General features: G+C 40.4%; 1 protein-coding gene across 4 annotated transcripts; it reads left to right on the forward strand.

Moving 5' to 3' along the window:
* The first annotated feature begins 686 nt into the window (after positions 1 to 686).
* Positions 687 to 19,547, forward strand: LOC148862203 (protein FAR1-RELATED SEQUENCE 9-like). Of its 4 annotated transcripts, none has more exons than XM_088986009.1 (8): positions 687 to 2,350; positions 2,566 to 2,650; positions 15,932 to 18,338; positions 18,402 to 18,494; positions 18,562 to 18,639; positions 18,751 to 18,792; positions 18,881 to 18,940; positions 19,193 to 19,547. In XM_088986009.1, exons 3-8 carry the CDS (start codon positions 15,948 to 15,950, stop codon positions 19,217 to 19,219), a joined length of 2,691 nt encoding a protein of 896 aa, XP_088842135.1. In that variant the 5' UTR covers positions 687 to 2,350; positions 2,566 to 2,650; positions 15,932 to 15,947; the 3' UTR covers positions 19,220 to 19,547. The 4 variants fall into 4 exon arrangements, with proteins under 4 accessions (XP_088842135.1, XP_088842136.1, XP_088842137.1 ...); XM_088986010.1 differs by having other exon boundaries at positions 2,135 to 2,350; positions 18,763 to 18,792; XM_088986011.1 differs by lacking the exon at positions 18,402 to 18,494 and having other exon boundaries at positions 2,135 to 2,350.
* The last annotated feature ends 327 nt before the right edge of the window (positions 19,548 to 19,874 follow it).

Consider the following 19,874-nt stretch of genomic DNA (forward strand, 5'->3'; position numbering starts at 1 on the left):
TAAATTCGAGAAACTCCAATTGAAGCTTTTCAACTTTTTTTTTGTCTCATTTTTGGGCGGAAAGACATGTTTCCAACCAAACGATCTATGGGCTGCCAAAATCTTTATGTCAAAGCCCACTACGTCTTTTGGCTATTAGAGCTTCGGGCACCGTTGTTTTAAGGGAAATTTTCTAATTAGTATCCTGTATTTTGGGCCTAGTCCCACTTTGATCCCTAAACTTAAATGCGAAAATTCAATACCCTAACTTTTGAAACGTGCCAATATAGTAGAATCCGTTAACTAATCATTAAGTGACATTTGAAAAGACAAAAGTACCCTTTGAGTCATCTAATTCTCTATTTAAGAAAGTTGAGGAGAGTATATTTTTGTAACCTCAACTTTATTAAATAGAAAAGGCAAGGATTTGATTCATTTTTTTATTAAATCTATTAAAGTACCCCTAAGGATTTGATTCATTTTTTTATCAACACATTAATGATTTATAAAAAAAGTAAATAACATTTGAAGGACATTTTTATCTTTTCAAACACCACTTTGGATAAATCTCTTAACCCCTACTGTTTAACTATTTTCTTGGGATACCCTTAAGTTTTTTTTGACAATTGTCATTGCCTTAAGTGTTAACCGAAGGAAACGAAACATCAAATTTGCCCTCTTCTTCCTCTTTCTTCCTCTTCAATGGAGCATGTCTGTTTTAATTCCACTGAGACGCGTGCCGTTACCCGGCAGCAGCAATGACAACGGCAACGATGTTCACAGAAATTACAGAGACAGAGAGAGAGATGGGGTTTGAACTGTTGCTTCTAAAAATGGTGCTTCTGTGCTCTGCAGCTAATTACAGTCCAGTCCAAGCTGGATTCTGTGTCTCTCCCTTCTGATCTCGCCTCAGTCGCTTCAGCCCAAGCCAGTTTGTTGCAAGCCACCAACTCTGTGTTGGGTTCAAGGTTGTTTACAAGGCGAACATCGGCACCGGTAATGTTTTCAAACAACGCAGATCTGCTTCAGCACCGCCTGCGTTGCAAGCCACCAACGCAGACCTGCTTCAACGTTGTTTGAAAAGACGAAGCGCATCCGTGCACTCGACTTCCCCAGATTCATCGAGGCTATTTATACAAAGATGGAGGCTCTCAAACAACGCAGATCTGCTTCAACACCGCCTACGTTGCAAGCCACCAACGCAGACATGCTTCAGCGTTGTTTGAAAAGACGGCGACGTCATACCGTCGGGTGGGTGCAGAGAAGGCGGTGGTTGCTCTTTCTCCCCTTCGTCAATGGCTACCGTCACTTGCGGCGAGCCCTTCTGGTGTAGCTTTGGATTCTTGGTTTGTAGCTACAAACCCATCAGTGCCTGCAAACGCAAAATCCATCCATCACAGGCGACGGTGGCCACTAGCGAATGGCTCCCCCCTCTCTTTCTCTCTTCCTCCTCTCTCTCTCTCTCTCTCTTTCTCCCCCATTCCCTCTCGCCCCTGTTTCATCACCGCCACTGCAAGTTGTAGCAGCGGCGGTGATGAAAGAGGGGCGAGAGAACAAAGGGGACGAAGGGAAGGAAGAGAGAAAGGGAGGGAGGGAGCCCTTCGCTAGTGGTCGTGGGGACCTCTTGGGTGGTCTCTCTCTCTCCCCCATTCTCTCTCACCCCTGTTTTATCATCGCCGTTGCTGCCACTTGCAGCAGCAGCGGTGATGAAAGAGGGGCGAGAGAACGAAGGGGAGGAAGAGAGAAAGAGAGGAAAGGAGCCCTTCGCTAGTGGCTGCCATCGCCTGCGAGGGCTTCGCCGAGAGGGAGAGAGAACGAAGGGCTGCGGCAGTTTCGAAGAAAACGAGAGGGGTGCCAACCTCTGCAGTTTCGGAGAAGAGCAGCGATTCTGGAGGTGAGCACCGGAGAAAAGTGGCAGTTCTGAGTTCTGGAGAAGAGCGATGACACCACGACTAACGCAACCGTCGAATAACGACGGGGTACGCAAGACAATAGCTAAACAATAAATGTACCGTGTGTCATTACGCTAAAGAGTAGGAATAATTTAAGAGATTTACTTTTTTTTTTTTTTTTAATATCACCACTACTGGATTAACGCGTTTTAAAAGCTCGCTAACCCAAGCTATAATAGCAAAGTCACTAGAGCCAAAAATCCGTTCTTCAAGTAGAGCGAACACGCGTCATCAAATGACACGTGATAGAAGGGGCAGTAGCGTAGTTTCTCGCAAGAAAACATAACATCACGCGAAAATCCCTAGCGCCCCTCTCATTCTTTCGTCCTTCTTCGTTCTCACTCTTCTGCTCAACGTCTCTCCCTCTGCTTAACGGCACAACAACCAATTGCATTCTTCGTCGGTGGTCGATCTCTCGGGTAATCTTTTTATTTTTTGTCAGTGAAAAACAGTTCCATCTATGTTAAGTGTGACAAGAAGCCCTTTCGTCTCTCTGTTGAGTGTGAGATGAAAGGGGCTTTTTTCCTTGCTTGTAATTTCTTGATGTAGGTTCTTTATGTAATTTTTTTTTCGTTCTTCTGTAATTTTTTTCGTCTCTCTGATTAACGGCACACGTTGTAATTTCTTGGTGTAGGTCCTTTATTTTTATTTTTTTTCTAATTCCTTGAACCATCACTGCCTCAATTCAACTTGTCGTTTCAAAAGGCCTCCTCTCCAAGGTAAACTTTTTCTCCTTGCTTCTCTTTCCATATTTCTTGATTTCTTCGTTACTTCAATGGATCATCTCTTTCGTTGTTTCAACTTTCATGATCCTACACAGTTGTAGAACTTTTAAAATGAGTTTGCTCAAGGCCCAGTAACCTTCCTTCCTCCCACCATTAAACCGTGCGAAAATAGGAATCTCAGTCAATTCAAAGTTTTGAACGAGTAGAGTTGAGAACTTTTCAAAGATATAAATAGGATTTGGAATATGGTTTTCAAGTTGCATATTCATGGAGAGCTTTCATAACTTATATGAATACGTTAGTTGTCAAATTATCCATGTCATAATGAGATTCATGTATAAAAAACTAACTTCTACAATGAAAAACGAGCTCAAACAACAGATTCTAATGGACGACATAACCATTAAGACTAATAAAATCTCAATCTAGATTGGATTATAGACTGTAAAATCTCAATTTGGTGTGTTTTGTGGCAGATCCAAACCCTTTTACATATCTGTTGGATCAAATACACATTGTAAATGGTAGATCCTACTATATCTGATTTGACATGGGAAGTATTTGTAACGTATTCATATAACTTCTTTCTTTGATTAGTTCTCATAAGCAGAAAGTTGGGCTCCTCACAAAAGTGGCTCAAAAATTTATATCATCTGTTAATCAGGTTGAATGGTTGTTAACTGATTTATCTAGATAAGTTAGTTATTTGTAAAAGATTTTGTGACTATGATTCTATGCCGGCTTGTGATTGTCTTCTTAGTAGCTGCATGAGATGAAGGCACTGACAATTTCAGCATCTTAGGCATCCACAAGCTTTGATTCAGCTCTTCTCCATTTCAAATCTAAGGTCTGTTAGGAGGACTAATGCAAAATGTGGAACCCATTCCTGAAATGAGAACAAACAAAATATAGGAGACAACCATGGTTTATAAATTGACTTCACAATCTGCTAAATTATACTTATTCTTCCCTCTAGTTTTTTGACCTCTCTCTAGGTTTTGGTCCAATACATTATATCATTTTTTTTATTGGTAAAATTTTGTTAAAATTTCATTGAAATAAATAAAGATAAGCGACTGTACAAGCATCTTAGAAGGAGGTGTGAGGTGCAGCCTCACTCTTAAAGAAAAAGACAGCATAAGAATTACAATTGAGTCCAAACAACTGATCCCTAACCCTTGCTTAGCTAAATAATCAGCCAAAGCATTAGCCTCCCTCCCCATCCATTGTATAACCAGGCATTGATCTAAAAATCGTAATTGTAGACAAAGTTGAATTGAATTGAATTATAAATCATATTGTAAATTAGGATTATTTCTATTTTTTACAAGCTTGTCAAAAATTAAATATAGGTATGCTAAAAGACAAAATATATATAGAAGTGTTATTTTAAGTCATATCTACCATATATGGACCTAATAGAATAGAACTTACCACTTATACAATAGAAATCTAAGATGATATAATTGAGTTTGACTTGAAACTCAAATAATCCACATACAATGGCTCTTTATCCAACACATGATAGAAAATAAACTCAATATATAGTCTTAAATTACATAAATAAATCAATTTCTAGTAAGGTCTTTAAAACAAATCACCCTTGACAAAACTAAATATAAACAAAACAAAATGACAAAGTAGAGAACCAATTTTTAATTGAATTGATTTGAATCATAATAATTTGCATTAATCGTATAAATCGTAAGATTTATGAATCAAATCGTATGATTATGATTTTTTGCAAAAATCGTATGAATCCAACTTTTCTTCTCTCTCTCTCTCTCATCTTCATCCATGTTCAAGAGGTTGGGTCTCCCTCAAAGAGACTCCTGGAGGTGAACAGTATCTCATCAACTGGTATCAGAGCTTGAGTGACCAACTTGAAAGATCAAAAATGACCAACACCCGCTCAATGACCTTGGACGAGAGGGTGGACAAGATCGAAGTCGATCTCCACCAAGTGGTCGCGGGGCTTAAGGAGATTAAAGAGGTAGTGTTGGTGATAGCGTCACAGGAGGAGAAAGCTACCCCCGCCACATGCCGAGATAGTGATAATGAAGAGTCTAGCCAGGGCAGTAGTCGGGGGGGGGGGGGAACTACGCACCTGGGAGAGTCACCAAACTGGACTTTCCTACATTGTATGGAGGAGATCCAATCCCCTGGATCTTCAAGGCCGAGAAGTACTTCGAATATCACGACGTATAAGGACTCCAACGCATGACCATTGCTTCCTTCATTTGGAAGGGGGGAGATTCTATGGTTCTAGTGGTTCAGGCACTCTCGTCCCCAAATTTCATGGCAAGAGTTCACGGAGGCATTGTGCATTCGATTTATGCCTACCGGGACTACCAAGTCGAGTTTGAACGACTTGCCACCAGAGTATATGGATGGCCGGAGAAGGTGCTGGTTGGTTGCTTTGTCGGAGGGTTGAGAGATGACATTAAGGTTGAGGTAAAGGCCCTTCAGCCCACTTCTCTGGCTGCGACTGCAAGGCTAGCAAGGTTGCAGGAGAAGCGGCTGGATCGATTGAGGAAGGTGACCTGTCCGTCTGGGCCCCTATTGAAAACACCGTCTCACCAAGATGGGCTTCTCCTGCTTTGTTAGAGGGTTGAGAGATGACATTAAGGTTGAGGTAAAGGCCCTTCAACCCACTTCTTTGGCTGCGGCTGCAAGGCTAGCAAGGTTGTAGGAGAAGCGGCTGGATTGATTGAGGAAGGTGTTTTGCCCGTCCGGGCCCCTATTGAAAACACCGTCGGGCCAAGATGGGCTTCTCCCTAGGCCCATGACAAAGCTTGTTTGACCTGTTGCAGAGACCAATCGGCCCACCCAAGGACCCACACCTCCGACTAGGAGCTCAATTCCCTTCAAACACCTCTCCTAGGCTGAAATGCAGGCCCAGCGTGAGAAGGGCCTGTGCTACAATTATGATGAAAAAATTGGGCCTGGCCACCGGCGCAAGACCTAGAGGATGTTCTTGCTGCAATGGGAGGAAACTGGAGGTGAAGATGACGAGGAGCTAGCTGAGGAGGAGAAGGAGCCTAACAGTACTCTGTATGGCAATCCCGAAATATCTCTTCAAGCCTTGACAAGGCTGGCGTCCCCCAAATCTATGAGAGTTGAAGGGAAGCTCAGGGGCCGCCGAGTGACCGTTCTCATAGATAGTGGGAGCACACTAAATTTTGTCACACAAGCCTTGGCTTGCCAACTAGGTATGACGGTCCTCTACACCTCTCCATTTGCTGTTAGAGTCGCGGATGGTAACCATATTGAGTGTGAAAGTATTTGTAAAAATGAAAAGCTGGTGATCCAAGGTCACACTTTCATCGTGGACCTGCATCCATTGGATCAGTGGGGCGGATGTAGTATTGGGTGTACAATGGTTGAGCCAATTGGGCCTGGTCCTTTGTGATTGGGGACACATGACCATGGACTTTTATTGTGATGGGCTCCGCTGCCATCTACAAGGTCAGGTGATACCCGACCCATTAGTGGAGAGTCTACACTCCATGCTTAAGGGGGGTTTTGGGAGAGAACATTTATTGTTGATGCAGACGGGTCCAGTGCCTATCAGGCCCGTACTAAAGCTGGAAAATGAAGTCCAACCATCTGAGAAAGACCTATGTGATATACAAAGGGTGATAGACCAGTTTCCAGAAGTCTTTAAAGACCTGGACCAACTTCCCCCAACTTGGTTCCAAGACCATCACATACCCCTAACCTCGGGGGCAGCCCCTACTAATGTTTGGCCCTACAGATACCCGCACTTCCAAAAGACTGAGATTGAGAGGCTTGTGATTTTGTGAAGGAGCTCCTGCACAAGGGATGGATTCAGCCTAACACAAGCCCATTCTCGTCCCCGGTATTCCTTGTTAAAAAAAAGATGGGTCTTGGTGTTTCTGTGTAGATTACTGGGCTCTAAATCAAATTACCGTCAAGGATAAGTTCTTGATTGCGGTCGTGGATGAGCTGTTAGATGAGTTGGGGCAAGCCAGGTATTTCTCCAAAATGGATTTTCGATCCGGTTATCACCAAGTCCAGGTCCACCTCGAAGATGTATACAAAATGGCCTTTCGAACCCATGATGGACACTATGAATTTCTAGTTATGCCATTTGGGCTGTCCAACACCCCCTCTAACTCTACCTTCCAAGCCATCATGAATGATGTCTTCAGGCCCTATCTCAAACGTTTTATTTTGGTCTTCTTTGACCACATCCTTGTATACAACAAGGATTGGGATTCCCTCCTTCAGCACTTGAAACAGACTTGAGCTTGCTTAAACAACATCACTTGTATGCCAAACTTTCAAAGTGTGTTTTCGGACAGACTGAGGTCCATTATTTGGGCCATGTGGTTGCAGGAGGTCGGATCATGGCTGACCCAGAAAAAATGGTTTTTATACAGGATTGGCTCACTCCAAGTCAATCAAAGCCCTACGCGGGTTTTTGGGCCTTATTGGCTACTATTGAAGGTTCATATGCAATTATGGATTGCTAGCAGCCCCATTAACTAGGCTTCTCAAGAAAGACTGCTTCGTTTGGACGGAGCAGGCCCAACAAGCTTTTGACTCCCTCAAGCAAGCCATGACCAGCCCACCAGTCCTAACCTTGCCGAATTTCAAGGAGACCTTTGTGGTTGAATGTGATGCATCAGGAGTAGGGATTGGAGCGGTGCTCATGCAAAATGGGAAGCCCATGTCTTACTTCAGCAAGGTCCTCTCTACAAGGGATCGAAACCAGTCCACACACACTAAGGAGCTGATGGCAATCGTGTTGGCAGTCCATAAATGGCGACCATACTTGTTGGGCCGAAGATTCATTATCTGGACTGATCAAAGAAGCCTAAGGTTTATACTGGACCAAAAAGCCCTCACCCCGGATCAGCAAAAATGGGTAATGAAGTTAATGGGTTTTGATTTTGTAATCAAATATAAGCCTGGAGCCACCAACCAGACTGTGGATGCACTGTCCCGGAAAGCTGAGTTGTCCTTGTTAGTGAGCTCTCAGCCTCATTATCCCCTATTTGAAGCATTATGGGAGGCGGCCAGAAGCTGAGTTGTCCTCTTGTCTCACTTCCTGTGTTCCTTGTACTTGCTGAGAGTTTGGAGGTAATTTTCAATAATAGGAGAGGGGGCAACTTGTTCAACTTCAACTAAGTGCACTGCCTGTCCAACATCCTTTGCTTCATTTTGAGGAATTGGGTTCTCTTCTTTTCCTCCTAGGAATCGTTCTTCTATGTTGAAACTCTCTACTTCATTCATATATATATATTTTTTTGATAAATGAGAGTAGTTTTATTAAATCAAATAACAAAAATACAATCAGCCTCGGAGGAGGCACGAGATGTTACCCCCCTAGGACTGAACCATTTACACCAAACCTGCCCAAGCCTGAGACACAATTACAAAGTAGCCCAAAATAGATATCCCCTTCACACCCCTTGCTTGGCTAGAGAATTAGCCATTGCATTTGCTGATCTTCTGACCCACTGAAACCTGAGACACCCATTGTCATCCATTTAACTTTCTTTTAACAGATCCCTGTAGCCCCAACAAGCTATTTCTGGGCTAATTAGCCAGCCTACTACTACCTTGGAATCCCCTTCTATTAACAGATTGGTCACTCCAATTTGACTAGCCATCTGTATACCTTGTACCGCTGCTAGTAGCTCTGCTCTTACTGAATCACCTTCACCCACTGGTCCTGAAAATATAGACAACATATTGCTGTCTTTGTCTCTCAGAATCCCACCAATTCCCGATGGCCCTGGGTTACCTTGGCAGCTTCCATCAAAATTCAATTTTACCACACCATCCGGTGGGGGAATCCATTCAGCTTGTGATTTGATCTTGGTGGAGACTGTAGCAGCCACTGCAGCCCAATTTCTCCTTAAGTCATCAAAGGAGTAATCTGCCAACAAGTGTGAAGATTTTAACCATGAGATAGTCCTTGTCAATATGCATCCCTTGATTTCAGCAAGACTTCTTTCCTGTTCTTGAAATATTCTAGCATTTCTCTCCTCCCATACAGTCCACAACATAGCAGCTCTGATACATTTCCACATTAGCTTTCCTCTTTTTGTCAATCTCCCAAAAGCAGTCGGAGTGAACAGCAGCTTTACTTCAGAGGGCAAATTCCACCAGCACCCAAATAATGAAACAACCCAGTTCCAAATATTGGTAGCAAAGGAGCATGATATCAGCAAATGGTTACAGTCCTCACCCTTCACTTTACACAGAAAGCACCAGTTAGGGGACAAACACATAAAAGGTTTCTTCTTTTGCAAATTTTCCACAGTATTGATCTTACCATAGTAGGCTTCCCAACAGAACACTGCTATTTTGGAGGGAATTGGTCTTGACCATACCTCTTTAACAGAGAAGACCTGAGAGGAGGGGTTGGAGCAAAAGGCTTTAAAGAAAGAAGCACAAATGAATGAGCCAACCGGGGTTAGGGACTAGACTCTTTTATCCGGGTTAGGAGGGGTCCAAACACACCGAATCTAGAAGCAACAACAGCTCTGAAACGCAAAGAAATTCTTCATCCCTTAACCTTCTTTGAAACCCAAAATCCCAATTTAAGGTCAAAGGGCAAACCGGGGGGAAAGGAACCAAGAAATTGATTTCTTTTTAAAGAGGGAGATGGAATAGAGAGAAGGGAAACAGTCTTTTAGGGATTGAGAGCTCACCCGAGTATCTTCCCAAAAAAGAATGGAGTTTCCAGAGCAAGCATACCTTACAAAACCGAGGAACTTAGGGAGAATGCCAGAGATAGCCTTCCAAGGTGTTGTAAGCAAAAGCCCTTTGGGATACTCCTGCATCCCAACCTGATTCGGAAAAGCCATGGATACTTTTCACTACTTAATGGCACAACCTCTCTACTTCATTCATATTGAGCCTCAAAGTTCGATCGGTGCTGCCTATGCTCGAATATTTAGAGGAAATTGGATCGCAGTCGCTTCTGTGACCATTGAACTCTGAGTCTTCATCTTGAAGTCCCTCTATTTCTTTGCTACTGCATTTGTTAAACCTTGGGTTACACTTTTCAGGAGACCCAATCATCTTCCCTTTACTAGGTACCCATTGCATTGAAGTTTGCCACCCCATCTCATTTCGGACTCCATGGACCCCTGATTTGAATGAAGAGTAAGATGATAGACAAACATTGTTGTTCATCCTTGGGCCTTCCTTAGTAGTCACATGCCCTCTAAACAGGTCATGTGCTGAGACAACTCGGTTGTTTTTCACCTGTGGGCCTCAAAGAAACAGACCCAAGCCCAATTTTCATTCTCATTTACTTAAGTACCACATGATTGGTTTAGATTATTTGACCCCAATACCTTAGTCCGGTTCAAGGTTGAACCTCTGATAGACTAACCCACATTCTTTTTCAATTTTCTAAATTGGGCCTCGGATCTGCTACCCACACACTACCCATTGAGAATATCTTCCTTGTCATTCACGGGGAGATGTTCCCAATACAGGGTGGTGGTGTTCCATGGGTATGGATGTGGGTAGCAGATCCAGAGTGCTGCTGCACATGCTGAGGTCCTCCAGTCAGCACCTCAGGGTAAGACCAGCCACATGCCAAATCCCCTCCTTTCTTTGGATTATATGTTTCTTCCCCTATAACCTCGCCTTTTCCTCTACCTAGTATTTGTTTTGCCATTTCAGTGTAATTTCCAATCGCCTTTACTTCATCCATTTGGCTCCTACCACCTAGAAAATCATCTTCAAACCTTTTGTCATCTTCCCTTCTAGAAGCTCTCCACATTGCAGCTTAAATGGCGGTTGTCAACCAGGCTGAGTAAACCAGTTGATTGTCTGCAACTAGTATTTTCCTTGGGATTTCCTCAGGACTAACCCCACTCAAGCAAATAGCTGCCGAGTGAAGATCAATTGCAAAAGTGCTATCCAACTTCACATTGCATAATGAAGCAATTGACTTGAAGATTTCTTCCTTCCATAGGTGGAAGGGGAGACCAAGAATATGAACAATTTCCACCAAGAGTATGAAGATTTCTTCCTTCCATCTTGCCACTGTGAAGCTGCTAGATTTTTTTGATAAATAACAGAAAACTTTCATTAAATAATAAAGAAATAATTACAAAGCAGAAGGGGAGAGGTAAAACCTCTTAACCCTCCCCTTGAGAGAAACAAATAATTTACAATATAGCCCAAAACAGATGTTCCCTTCCCACCCCTTGTTTAGCAAGAGTATCTGCAAAGGAGTTGGCACTTCTCTTTACCCACTATAACTGAATTTCCAGGTCTGTGCTAACTGATTAAACAATCTTTTTTTCATTGGCATACTTCCATAGACCACTATCTTCTTTTTGCAGCCAGCCAATAATCAGTTTTGAATCCCCTTCAACAATAAGCTTGCGGCAATTCAACTCCTTAGCCTTGTTTATTCCTTCCATTACTGCCAAGATCTCAGCCTGAAGTGAGTCACCAACACCAACAGAACCAGAAAATAGAGCAACGACTTTTCCTTTGTCGTCTCCATAGGCTCCACCTATGCCAGATGGCCCCAGGTTACCTTCACCACTGCATTCAAAGTTCAGTTTAACGAATCCAGGGGCTGGTGGAGACCAAAAGGGGGTAATTTTGGTCTTTTCAGGGGCTGAATCAGCCATATCCTTCCAGTTCCTTCTGATCATATCTGTGGACATACCTTCAAACAACTCCATAGACTGCACCCACTATACCACTCTAATGGTAACTGCCTCAATAATGGCCTCCTTACTCCTTTCTTTACCTGAAAAAATTCTTGAGTTCCTTTCCTCCCAGACTATCCAGCATATAGCAGCCCTAACACACCTCCATAGAGTTCTACCCCTTACCCCTCTTCTTTGGCCATCTGAAGAAAGAAGAGGCAAACAAGCTTTGTATATCCAGTGGGGGGTGGGGGGGTCCACTTGCAATCAGATTAGGAGAGAAACCAAACCCAAGTATCTGAAACAAAGGGGCAAGATATTTACAGGTGAAAGCAGCTCTCACCATTAGCCTTACAAAGGATACACGAATTGGGAGGTAAGCACTAGTTAAGTCTTTTTCTTTGGAGCAAGTCACAAGTGTTACACCTTCCCAGAAAGGCTTCCCAACAAAAAAGCCCCAATCCTAGGAGGAATCAGTTACCCCAAACTTCAAGGACTGGAAAATTATTTCCAAGACTATCAGAAGGCTGCATTAAGGCTTTGAAAAAAGAGGCACAAGAAAACACACCAAAATAAGTCAAAGTCCAAATCTTTCTATCCCCTTGCCCCGGATCCAAAACCACCGCAGCCAATAATTATATAAGCGCTGAAACAGAATGGATTTCAAAGTCCCTAAAACCCGTTCTAAAATCTGCAAGGTGTCAACTAGCTGGTTGGTAAGGTCTCTGCTGGTGGTAGTGGAGACTTGGGGATCGAATCTCGCTTGCACTTGGATTGGGGGGTTATGGGTTGGGGGATGGGCTACTCCCCGTTGTGTAGCCCTTCAAATGATATAAAAAATCCCTTCTAAAAATGAAGTCCCAATCAAAAACAGAACTTCAGTCAGAAGGGACCAAAAAATTGGACATTGGCTCCAAATCCTGCTATCCCCTCTCCCAGGATCCAAAACCACCCCAGCCAATAATTAAATTAGAGCTGAAACAGAATGGATTTCAAAGTCCCTAAAACCCGCAAGGTGCCAACCAGCTGGTTGGTAAGGTCTCCTGTTGGTGGTAGCGGAGACTTGGGATCGAATCTCGCCTACACCTGGATTGGGGGGTTATGGGTTGGGGGATGGGCTACTCCCCATTGTGTAGCCCTTCAAATGATATAAAAAGTCCCTTCTAAAATTGAAGTCCCAATCAACTAATGTTATGCATCTTTATTCTTTTTAATATAAAAGATTTTTATTAAAAATAAAGAAAAAATGAGATCCCCCCTTCCTCCTCCTAACCCCCTACTCTTAAGGAGGTTTACGCCTCCTTGTGTTTGGGAGGCTTACGCCTCTTGCGTTCTGAATTACGCCTCTAGGTAGTGGAACGCCTCGCATCACGCTTCCGCATTTTAAAACATTGGCCAGGACTCCAACATCCCAACTATCAGTTGTTTGCCCTTGAATACTTACAATCACCTTAACCCAAAGTTTGTTTCTTTCCTTTTGTAGTCTTCATAGCCACTTCCCCGAAAGAGCCTCATTCCTTTTCCTGGATGCTCCCTATACCTAGACCGCCGTTATTCTTGCCTCTAGTAACCACTCCCCATCCAACTCTATGATCACTTTTTTCCTCACCTGTCTCCCATAAAAAAAATCTCTCATTAACTTTTTTTCATTAGCTTATCTCTCATTAACTTCTCCAGTATTCTTACTCACAATTGCCAGGATTCTAAAGACAGACAACAAATAAATATGCAAGTTGGTCAAGGTAGGCATAATCAAAGTGATCTGACCCCCCAAAGACATATAATTCTTCTTCCAAGTGGCTAGCCTCTTATTCATCTGCAAAATTCATTGCGGCTACATCCACCACATCTTCTACTAAGGCTAAGTTTAGGAGTGCTTAAAAATAAGTGCTTATTCAAATAAGCACTTAATTTGGTCCAGGACCACACCAATAAACACTTATTTGCATTTGGGAAATAAGCCCAAAATAAGTGCTTATTTGAGAAGCCCAAGTTTTGGGCTTATTTCCTTTTCTGGCCTATCTTCGCCCTCCATGTCATTTTGAAAATACCTATATTGCCCCTGTTTAAAATAAGCACTTTTTCACCAAATACTGATAAGTGCTTATTAGAATAAGAACTTTTTTTTTTCCAAATAAGCACTCCCAAACTTAGCCTAATTCAAGCAAAGCCTTTTGCTTTTCAAAGGGAGTTATTATTACCATCCCCTTGAGCTTCAAGCCCTTGATTATAGTTTCTACTATTTTCTTCCAATCTCGTGGCTATTCTTTTGTCTGGACTACTAGCTTCTTTTCCCACTCTCCTCTCTCTTAACTTGCTATCATTCTGAATAGACGTCTTTTCCTGTCATTAGCCCATAGTTTTTCATTATCTTCCTCTTCCTTCAATTCATTAGTCTTCATTTTTTTCTGCCCTTTTGTCTTCCTCTGCCTTCTTCTCTTCCTGCTTTAAAAATTCCTGCAATATCTTAAGGATCTCCTTCTAACTTTCCCCTCTTTTTCCTTTTGGAAAGCAGACAGCCTGCTTCTTTCCTTGACCAAAATGTTCATAAATAGTTATGTACCTGCCTTTAACATTCTCTTTTCTTTCTGCATTGTAGGTTCTTTCCTCCACTACCTTCGATTCTTTGAACACAATTTCTGCCTGACTGTAAAGCATAGTTGTCAAGGCGACGCCTAGGCAACAAGGCACCCTTGAAGGTTCACCTCACCTAATCGCCTAGCAGTTTTGTATGTTGTCTTATAAAATACTTTTATATTTTTAATTTTTTGACATTATAATTATAAAAGACATTATTAAACTAAAATATTAATTTTGTGTGTTTATATTCTAATTTCTTTTATTATTTTCTTATTTATTAGGGTTTAATCACCACAGACATTGCTAACTGCTGCATTGAACCCTCAAAGACTTCAAAACCTGAACCAATAAGTAAGGAAGAATTTAAAATTTTGTCTAATCAACACTTCTTCTTCTTCTTCAAAACCCGACCTTTTCTTCTTTTCCTATAACACAAATAGGGGTTCAGCCCCTATATTTTTTGGATTTTCTTTTCTTTCTTCATTTTCTTTTCATGAATATGCTTATTTCTATACTTTAATATGAAGCTTATACTTTTCTTATGGAAATTATGGATTATTATTAAGGAAATGTGGTTATGGAACCTAGCGAACTACCCTAGGACATGTTTTTTACTTAAAAAGATCCATCGCCTAGGTGATGCATAGGCACCTCCCTAGGCAACTAGACAACAAGGCGCCCCTCTGTAACCTAGCCTCACCTTGGTGCCTTGAAAACTATGCTGTAAAGCTCCTTCCATAAATGCCATGAACCATTCAATCACCTCCTAATCTACCAACAATACCATCACCATTGTTAGTTTCCCTAACCTTCAAAGCTGTATTCCCTTTGGATAACTCTCGAGCAGAAAGTTCTTTGCTTCTCTCTTCATTACTCTTCTCCAATGCGCACAGCATGAACAAACCTCTCCTCCATCGTGCAGTCGCCCTCTAATCCAGGATCACCAACAATAATTAGATAGATGTCTCCTCTCACTAGGATTTTGTTCCTATCCAATGAATGCTTTTGTACACCTCCAAACATGGCTAGTGTTATCCCCATTGTTGAACAAATTCCGGAAAGTCAGGATAGTAGCGCCACCTTTTCAAGAATCCACCCTTTCTTCACAAATATATATATTTTTTTTGAGCTGTAATTTTTTCACAATATATCATTAACCACCCCTTGGATTTACCTAATAACCTATACCTCTTTATTTTGACCACCAAAATATAGGAGAACCATGGGTATTCATGTTCTACCTTTGTTTATGGTTGTTGGTCCAAGTCCAACGGTGACCTTGAAATGTGAGTGTAATTGGATCTTTTAAACATGCTATTATAATGGACTTATAAAGGGATTAGTAGTTGATGTATAGGAGATATCATAAAGGTAGGTCTTTGTTGGTAGGTTCTTAAGAAGAGAAAGGGAGAAAGGGAGGTTTTACTTTGCAATTTTTATCTGCATACTTCAATTCTAATAGTTGTTTGATTATGCTTTATTGCATGGCTACTGTGATCATTTTCAATTCATGTCCCATCATTTGACTTAATTGCTGTTTCGGTGGGAAGAATTATAATGTCTTGTAATTCCACAAGTGTTAACCTTATGACTAAATGAGAAGGGAAGGACAGGATAATCTTCAGTCTTGCGTGAATGATCAAAGGAGGATAAACAAGCTGAACATGCTTCTATTGCTCCATACAACTTGCCTATACAAGTTTTGAACTAGATGTAGTAGTAGGAAACCATGTTTTGAACTAGAGTTTTATTTTCATGTGACTATACAAGTTGCCTATGAGGATTTTAATATTAGACTGTTTGAGAGGATGGTATGTAAGCTTATCGTCTTCATATGATCAGTTATGGATTTTCAGTAGATGTAGGAAACCATTGTTGCGGTTAGATGATTAATTGAACCTATTTTTAATCTATAACATAGTGGATTCCCAACTTACTCTATTGCTATTTTCATTATATTGATTTTAGCTTTTTTTTCTCTTTTTTAGATGTTTTAATGTTTTAATAGTTGGTTAAAATTTGTTATGTGTAACAGGATAATCAAACAAAGAATGGAGGATACCTCACACTCCATTCAAAGGTTGAATTTTGAACTTGATACAGACAAACGCGGACATACTAACACTACCAATAATTCAAATGAGGTAAATCCTTCACCTAACATAGGTGAACCAGCCAAACCTAATGATGATTTGCCTACTTCTGAAGAAGCAAGAGGCTTTGATACAAGTATACAAAATAAACTCAAGGAAAAATCAAGTCCTATTCCTGAAGAGTGGATCCCAAAGATTGGCATGATTTTTAAAACTGTAGACGAAGCATATGAGTTTTATAATACATATGCTAGAAGGGTGGGATTTAGTACTCGAAAGGATAATAGGGTATTATGCAAGCAAACTTGCCAAATAAGATACAGCAAGTTTTGTTGTTCTAAAGAAGGGAAGCGGCGTGATACAGATAAACGAAGGCTCAATGTCAAGAATCGCCGAGAAGAGACAAGATGTGGTTGTATGGCAGCTATGAAGATAAGCCGTTGTAAGGATGGTTGTTATCGCATCATTGATTTTAATGATGTTCATAATCATATAATCGCGGCTCCTAGCAAGTCACATATGTTGAGATCACAAAGAACGACTAGTAAGGTAAAAGGTAATCAAGCTAAAATGGCAAATGATGCAGTGATAGCTTCAAAAGCATCAATAGAATTGGTCGCCATTGAAGCTGGTGCTTGTGAAAATGTTGAGTTTACGTCTACAAATTTAAAGAATTACTTAAATACATACCGGACAAGGAAAATGGAGAAGGGGGAGGCAGGTGGTATTCTACAATATTTTGAAGATAGGCGGTCAAAAGATCCATCCTTTGTTTATGCAATACAACTTGATCAAGCTGAGTTAGTTACAAATTTGTTTTGGGCAGATGCACAAATGATAGTAGATTATGCTCATTTTGGTGACGTGGTATGCTTCGATACAACATTTAGAATGAATAAGGAGAATAGACCATTTGCAGTATTTTGGGGGGTGAATAATTATAAGAAAATAATTATTTTTGGTGCTGCATTGTTATATGATGAAACTTTAGATACATTTGAATGGTTGTTTAATGTGTTTCTCAAAACAATGGGAGGAAAAAAACCAAATACAATTCTAACTGATGATGATGTAGCTGTGGAAAAAGCGATTAATTTGGTATTGCCAGAATCACATCATCGGTTATGTGTTTGTCATATCTTCCAAAATGCTGCAATACACCTTAGTGGTGTATTTGAGAAGTTCAAGACATTTTCTAAGGATTTTAGTAATTGTCTATATGATTGTGAAAATGTTGATGAATTTGAAAATGCATGGGAGAGCATGATCAATATGTATGGACTTCAAGAGAATGATTGGTTGCAAAGGTTGTATGGTAAAAGGCATAAATGGGCATTAGCATTTCAACGACAAATATTTTTTGCTGACATAAGCACAACACAGAGAAGCGAAAGTTTTAATAGTTGCTTTAAGAAATATCTTAATATCAAGTATGATTTGTTAATATTCCTTCGGCATTTTGAGAGAGTGGTTGCTGTTAGGCGGTATGAGGAGTTAAAAGCTGAGTTTGCATCAACACAAAGCACTCCAACCATGGCAGCACATGTGAGGATATTAGATTTTACTGCTCATGTGTATACACCCCCAATTTTTTCTCTGTTTCATAATGAGGTGTTGCAACAATTGAATTGCAAAATTGAAGAAGATCATGTTGTGTCTGAAACAATAGTTGAATATACAATTTCTGCGTATGGGGTGAATCGTCGATTCGAAGTGATTTATGATTCAAAAAATGATTCAGTCAATTGTAGTTGCAAAAAGTTTGAATTTGTTGGGATCTTATGTAGGCATGCATTGAAAATACTTGATTATAGACGTGTGCAGATGCTACCATCACGCTATATATTGAAAAGATGGACTATCGGTGCAAAAGCGTCTAGCAGTGAAGCATCTCATGGCTCTAATTTGTATTTTGATCAAGCTACAAAAGTAGCAACATATAGGAAAGAGATGTCTCATTTGCTCATCCAAATAGTAAATAAAGCTGCACCTAGTGGTGATGCTTATAAGATGGTTATGCAGGTAGGAGAAAAGCTGTTGGAAGATGTGACAAGGTGTTTGAAACAGACAACATTTGATCAATCATCTGCAGCATTTGAGAGTATGCAGGTTGAAAATGATAACATTGGGTCTCCTTGCATAGATCTTAATGGCACACATGTTGAAAGTGATAGCATTGGTAGCACTGGTGGAAGATCTGTGGAAAGCGGGTTTTCAAAACAAGTGAAAGGATTTAAAGACAGGGTTTCTACTGTACGCTCTTCTAAAAGGCCAAAAAATGCCTTGGAAAAAGCAATAGCTAAGAGGAAAAGACAGGGGGACCAATCTATTGAAAAATGCTCTACACAGGTATTTTTTAACTTATCTAAAAAAATTATTTAAATAATATTAATTGATTCTTTTATGATTCAGGAATGTAGAGATGAGGGGAATCTCAATCTTGTAGCCAAGAAGATGATAATCACAAATGCACAAGAATTTGACCACTCTCTCACCTACACACAGGTATTAAGGTTTGATAATTTTTGTATTAAGTTTTGATATATATTGTATTGAAACTCTTATAATACAGGGTTCAAGTTTTGGAGAAAGTATTCAAACTGTTACAAATAGAAGTGATCCGCAAAACACCATTTCAAATCATGTTCATGTAAGACATTTGGACAACTCTATTAATTATTTGACGAACTTTATTTTTTCTCTTCTAATTTGATTTTACAACCCTTAAAATTAATTTCTTCTAACATGGGTTACACTGAAGTTGGATTTGCAGAATTTTCACACCATGTCCCCGCAATTCCAGGTAGTTGTTTCAAACCATATATCCCTAAGAGACTTTAATTTTAAGATAATAACATTTCTAATATTTTTATTATGTATTTGTGTCACAGCCCCCATATTGTTTCATGTATAATCATTCCAGCTCATTTGTTAATAATCTTCACATACAAGTAAGTGGTAGTGGATGTGGACTTTTTTAGTACTTCATAAAATCATTTGGATGTAACACTATTTGGTTGGCATGGAAAAAAGAACCTAGGTTGGCATCAACGGGTATTTCAGAGTTAATTCCTTGAGTTGGTACTGCTTTGTTGAGTTTCACTCTGTTGATGCTTTTACTCACAACACCTTGGCTTGAAATATTAAGTGATGAATCCATTATCTGTGAATTCATTCCTGGGGAACTACTTTGATCATTTCAGGATACTGGAGATGGGCCTCCCACTTGAGCCATATGAAAGGTACCTTGGTCTAAGGCGTTATGGGACCGTCAAACACAGTGGATTTGGCATAGGCTTTGAGTGCATGGTTCTGTTTGCCACTTGCATTGACTTAGAATGTGATCCTTTCCCCAGATAATCCGGGGAGGGGGCAGAGTTTTGGCGTTCTCTTCAAGCATCTGAATGCAACATGCTTGAAAATGTTTACTTTATTATTTAATATGCACATTTAGAGTTCTGTTATTGTTTTAATATATTAATATTTAGAGTGTATATATTGAACCTCTTGTAATTCATCTTTACTTATTGATGGAAAAGAAAAAAGGTTCTCTCCCAACATTGACTGTCCAAAACATTCTAATGCCTCAGTTTATTGAACTGAACTGTAATAGCTTCAAATTTGGGTGGAAGTTACACGAGTTGTTAAAAGATTATCTGGCAAAACCTAGTCATCCAGATGATCATAACCACTTAGAGGCATGTAGCCCTAGACATTAAGATGATTAACAGATTATTTGCTGTTCTTAAATGGGAAATGTGAGGAAATGTTTAACCAAATTATATCTACTTAACAGGAGGCATTATGGGGATTTCCATATAAAGCTTCTAAGATATGAGATACTAATAAAAAAGCGCTTAAGCTACTCTAGATGCAACCTCGGAC

The sequence above is a fragment of the Nelumbo lutea genome, chromosome 4, assembly GCF_056320005.1.
Source record: "Nelumbo lutea isolate HS-2025 chromosome 4, American lotus-T2T, whole genome shotgun sequence".
Classification (NCBI taxonomy): domain Eukaryota; kingdom Viridiplantae; phylum Streptophyta; class Magnoliopsida; order Proteales; family Nelumbonaceae; genus Nelumbo; species Nelumbo lutea.

Excerpts from the sequence above, each read along its gene's own strand:
- LOC148862203 (XM_088986009.1), top strand. The coding sequence starts at position 15,948 with ATGGAGGATACCTCACACTCCATTCAAAGGTTGAATTTTGAACTTGAT. Across the intron at positions 18,495-18,561 it reads ACTCTCTCACCTACACACAG|GGTTCAAGTTTTGGAGAAAG; the intron begins GTATTAAGGTTT and ends CTTATAATACAG. Across the intron at positions 18,793-18,880 it reads CCATGTCCCCGCAATTCCAG|CCCCCATATTGTTTCATGTA; the intron begins GTAGTTGTTTCA and ends TTTGTGTCACAG.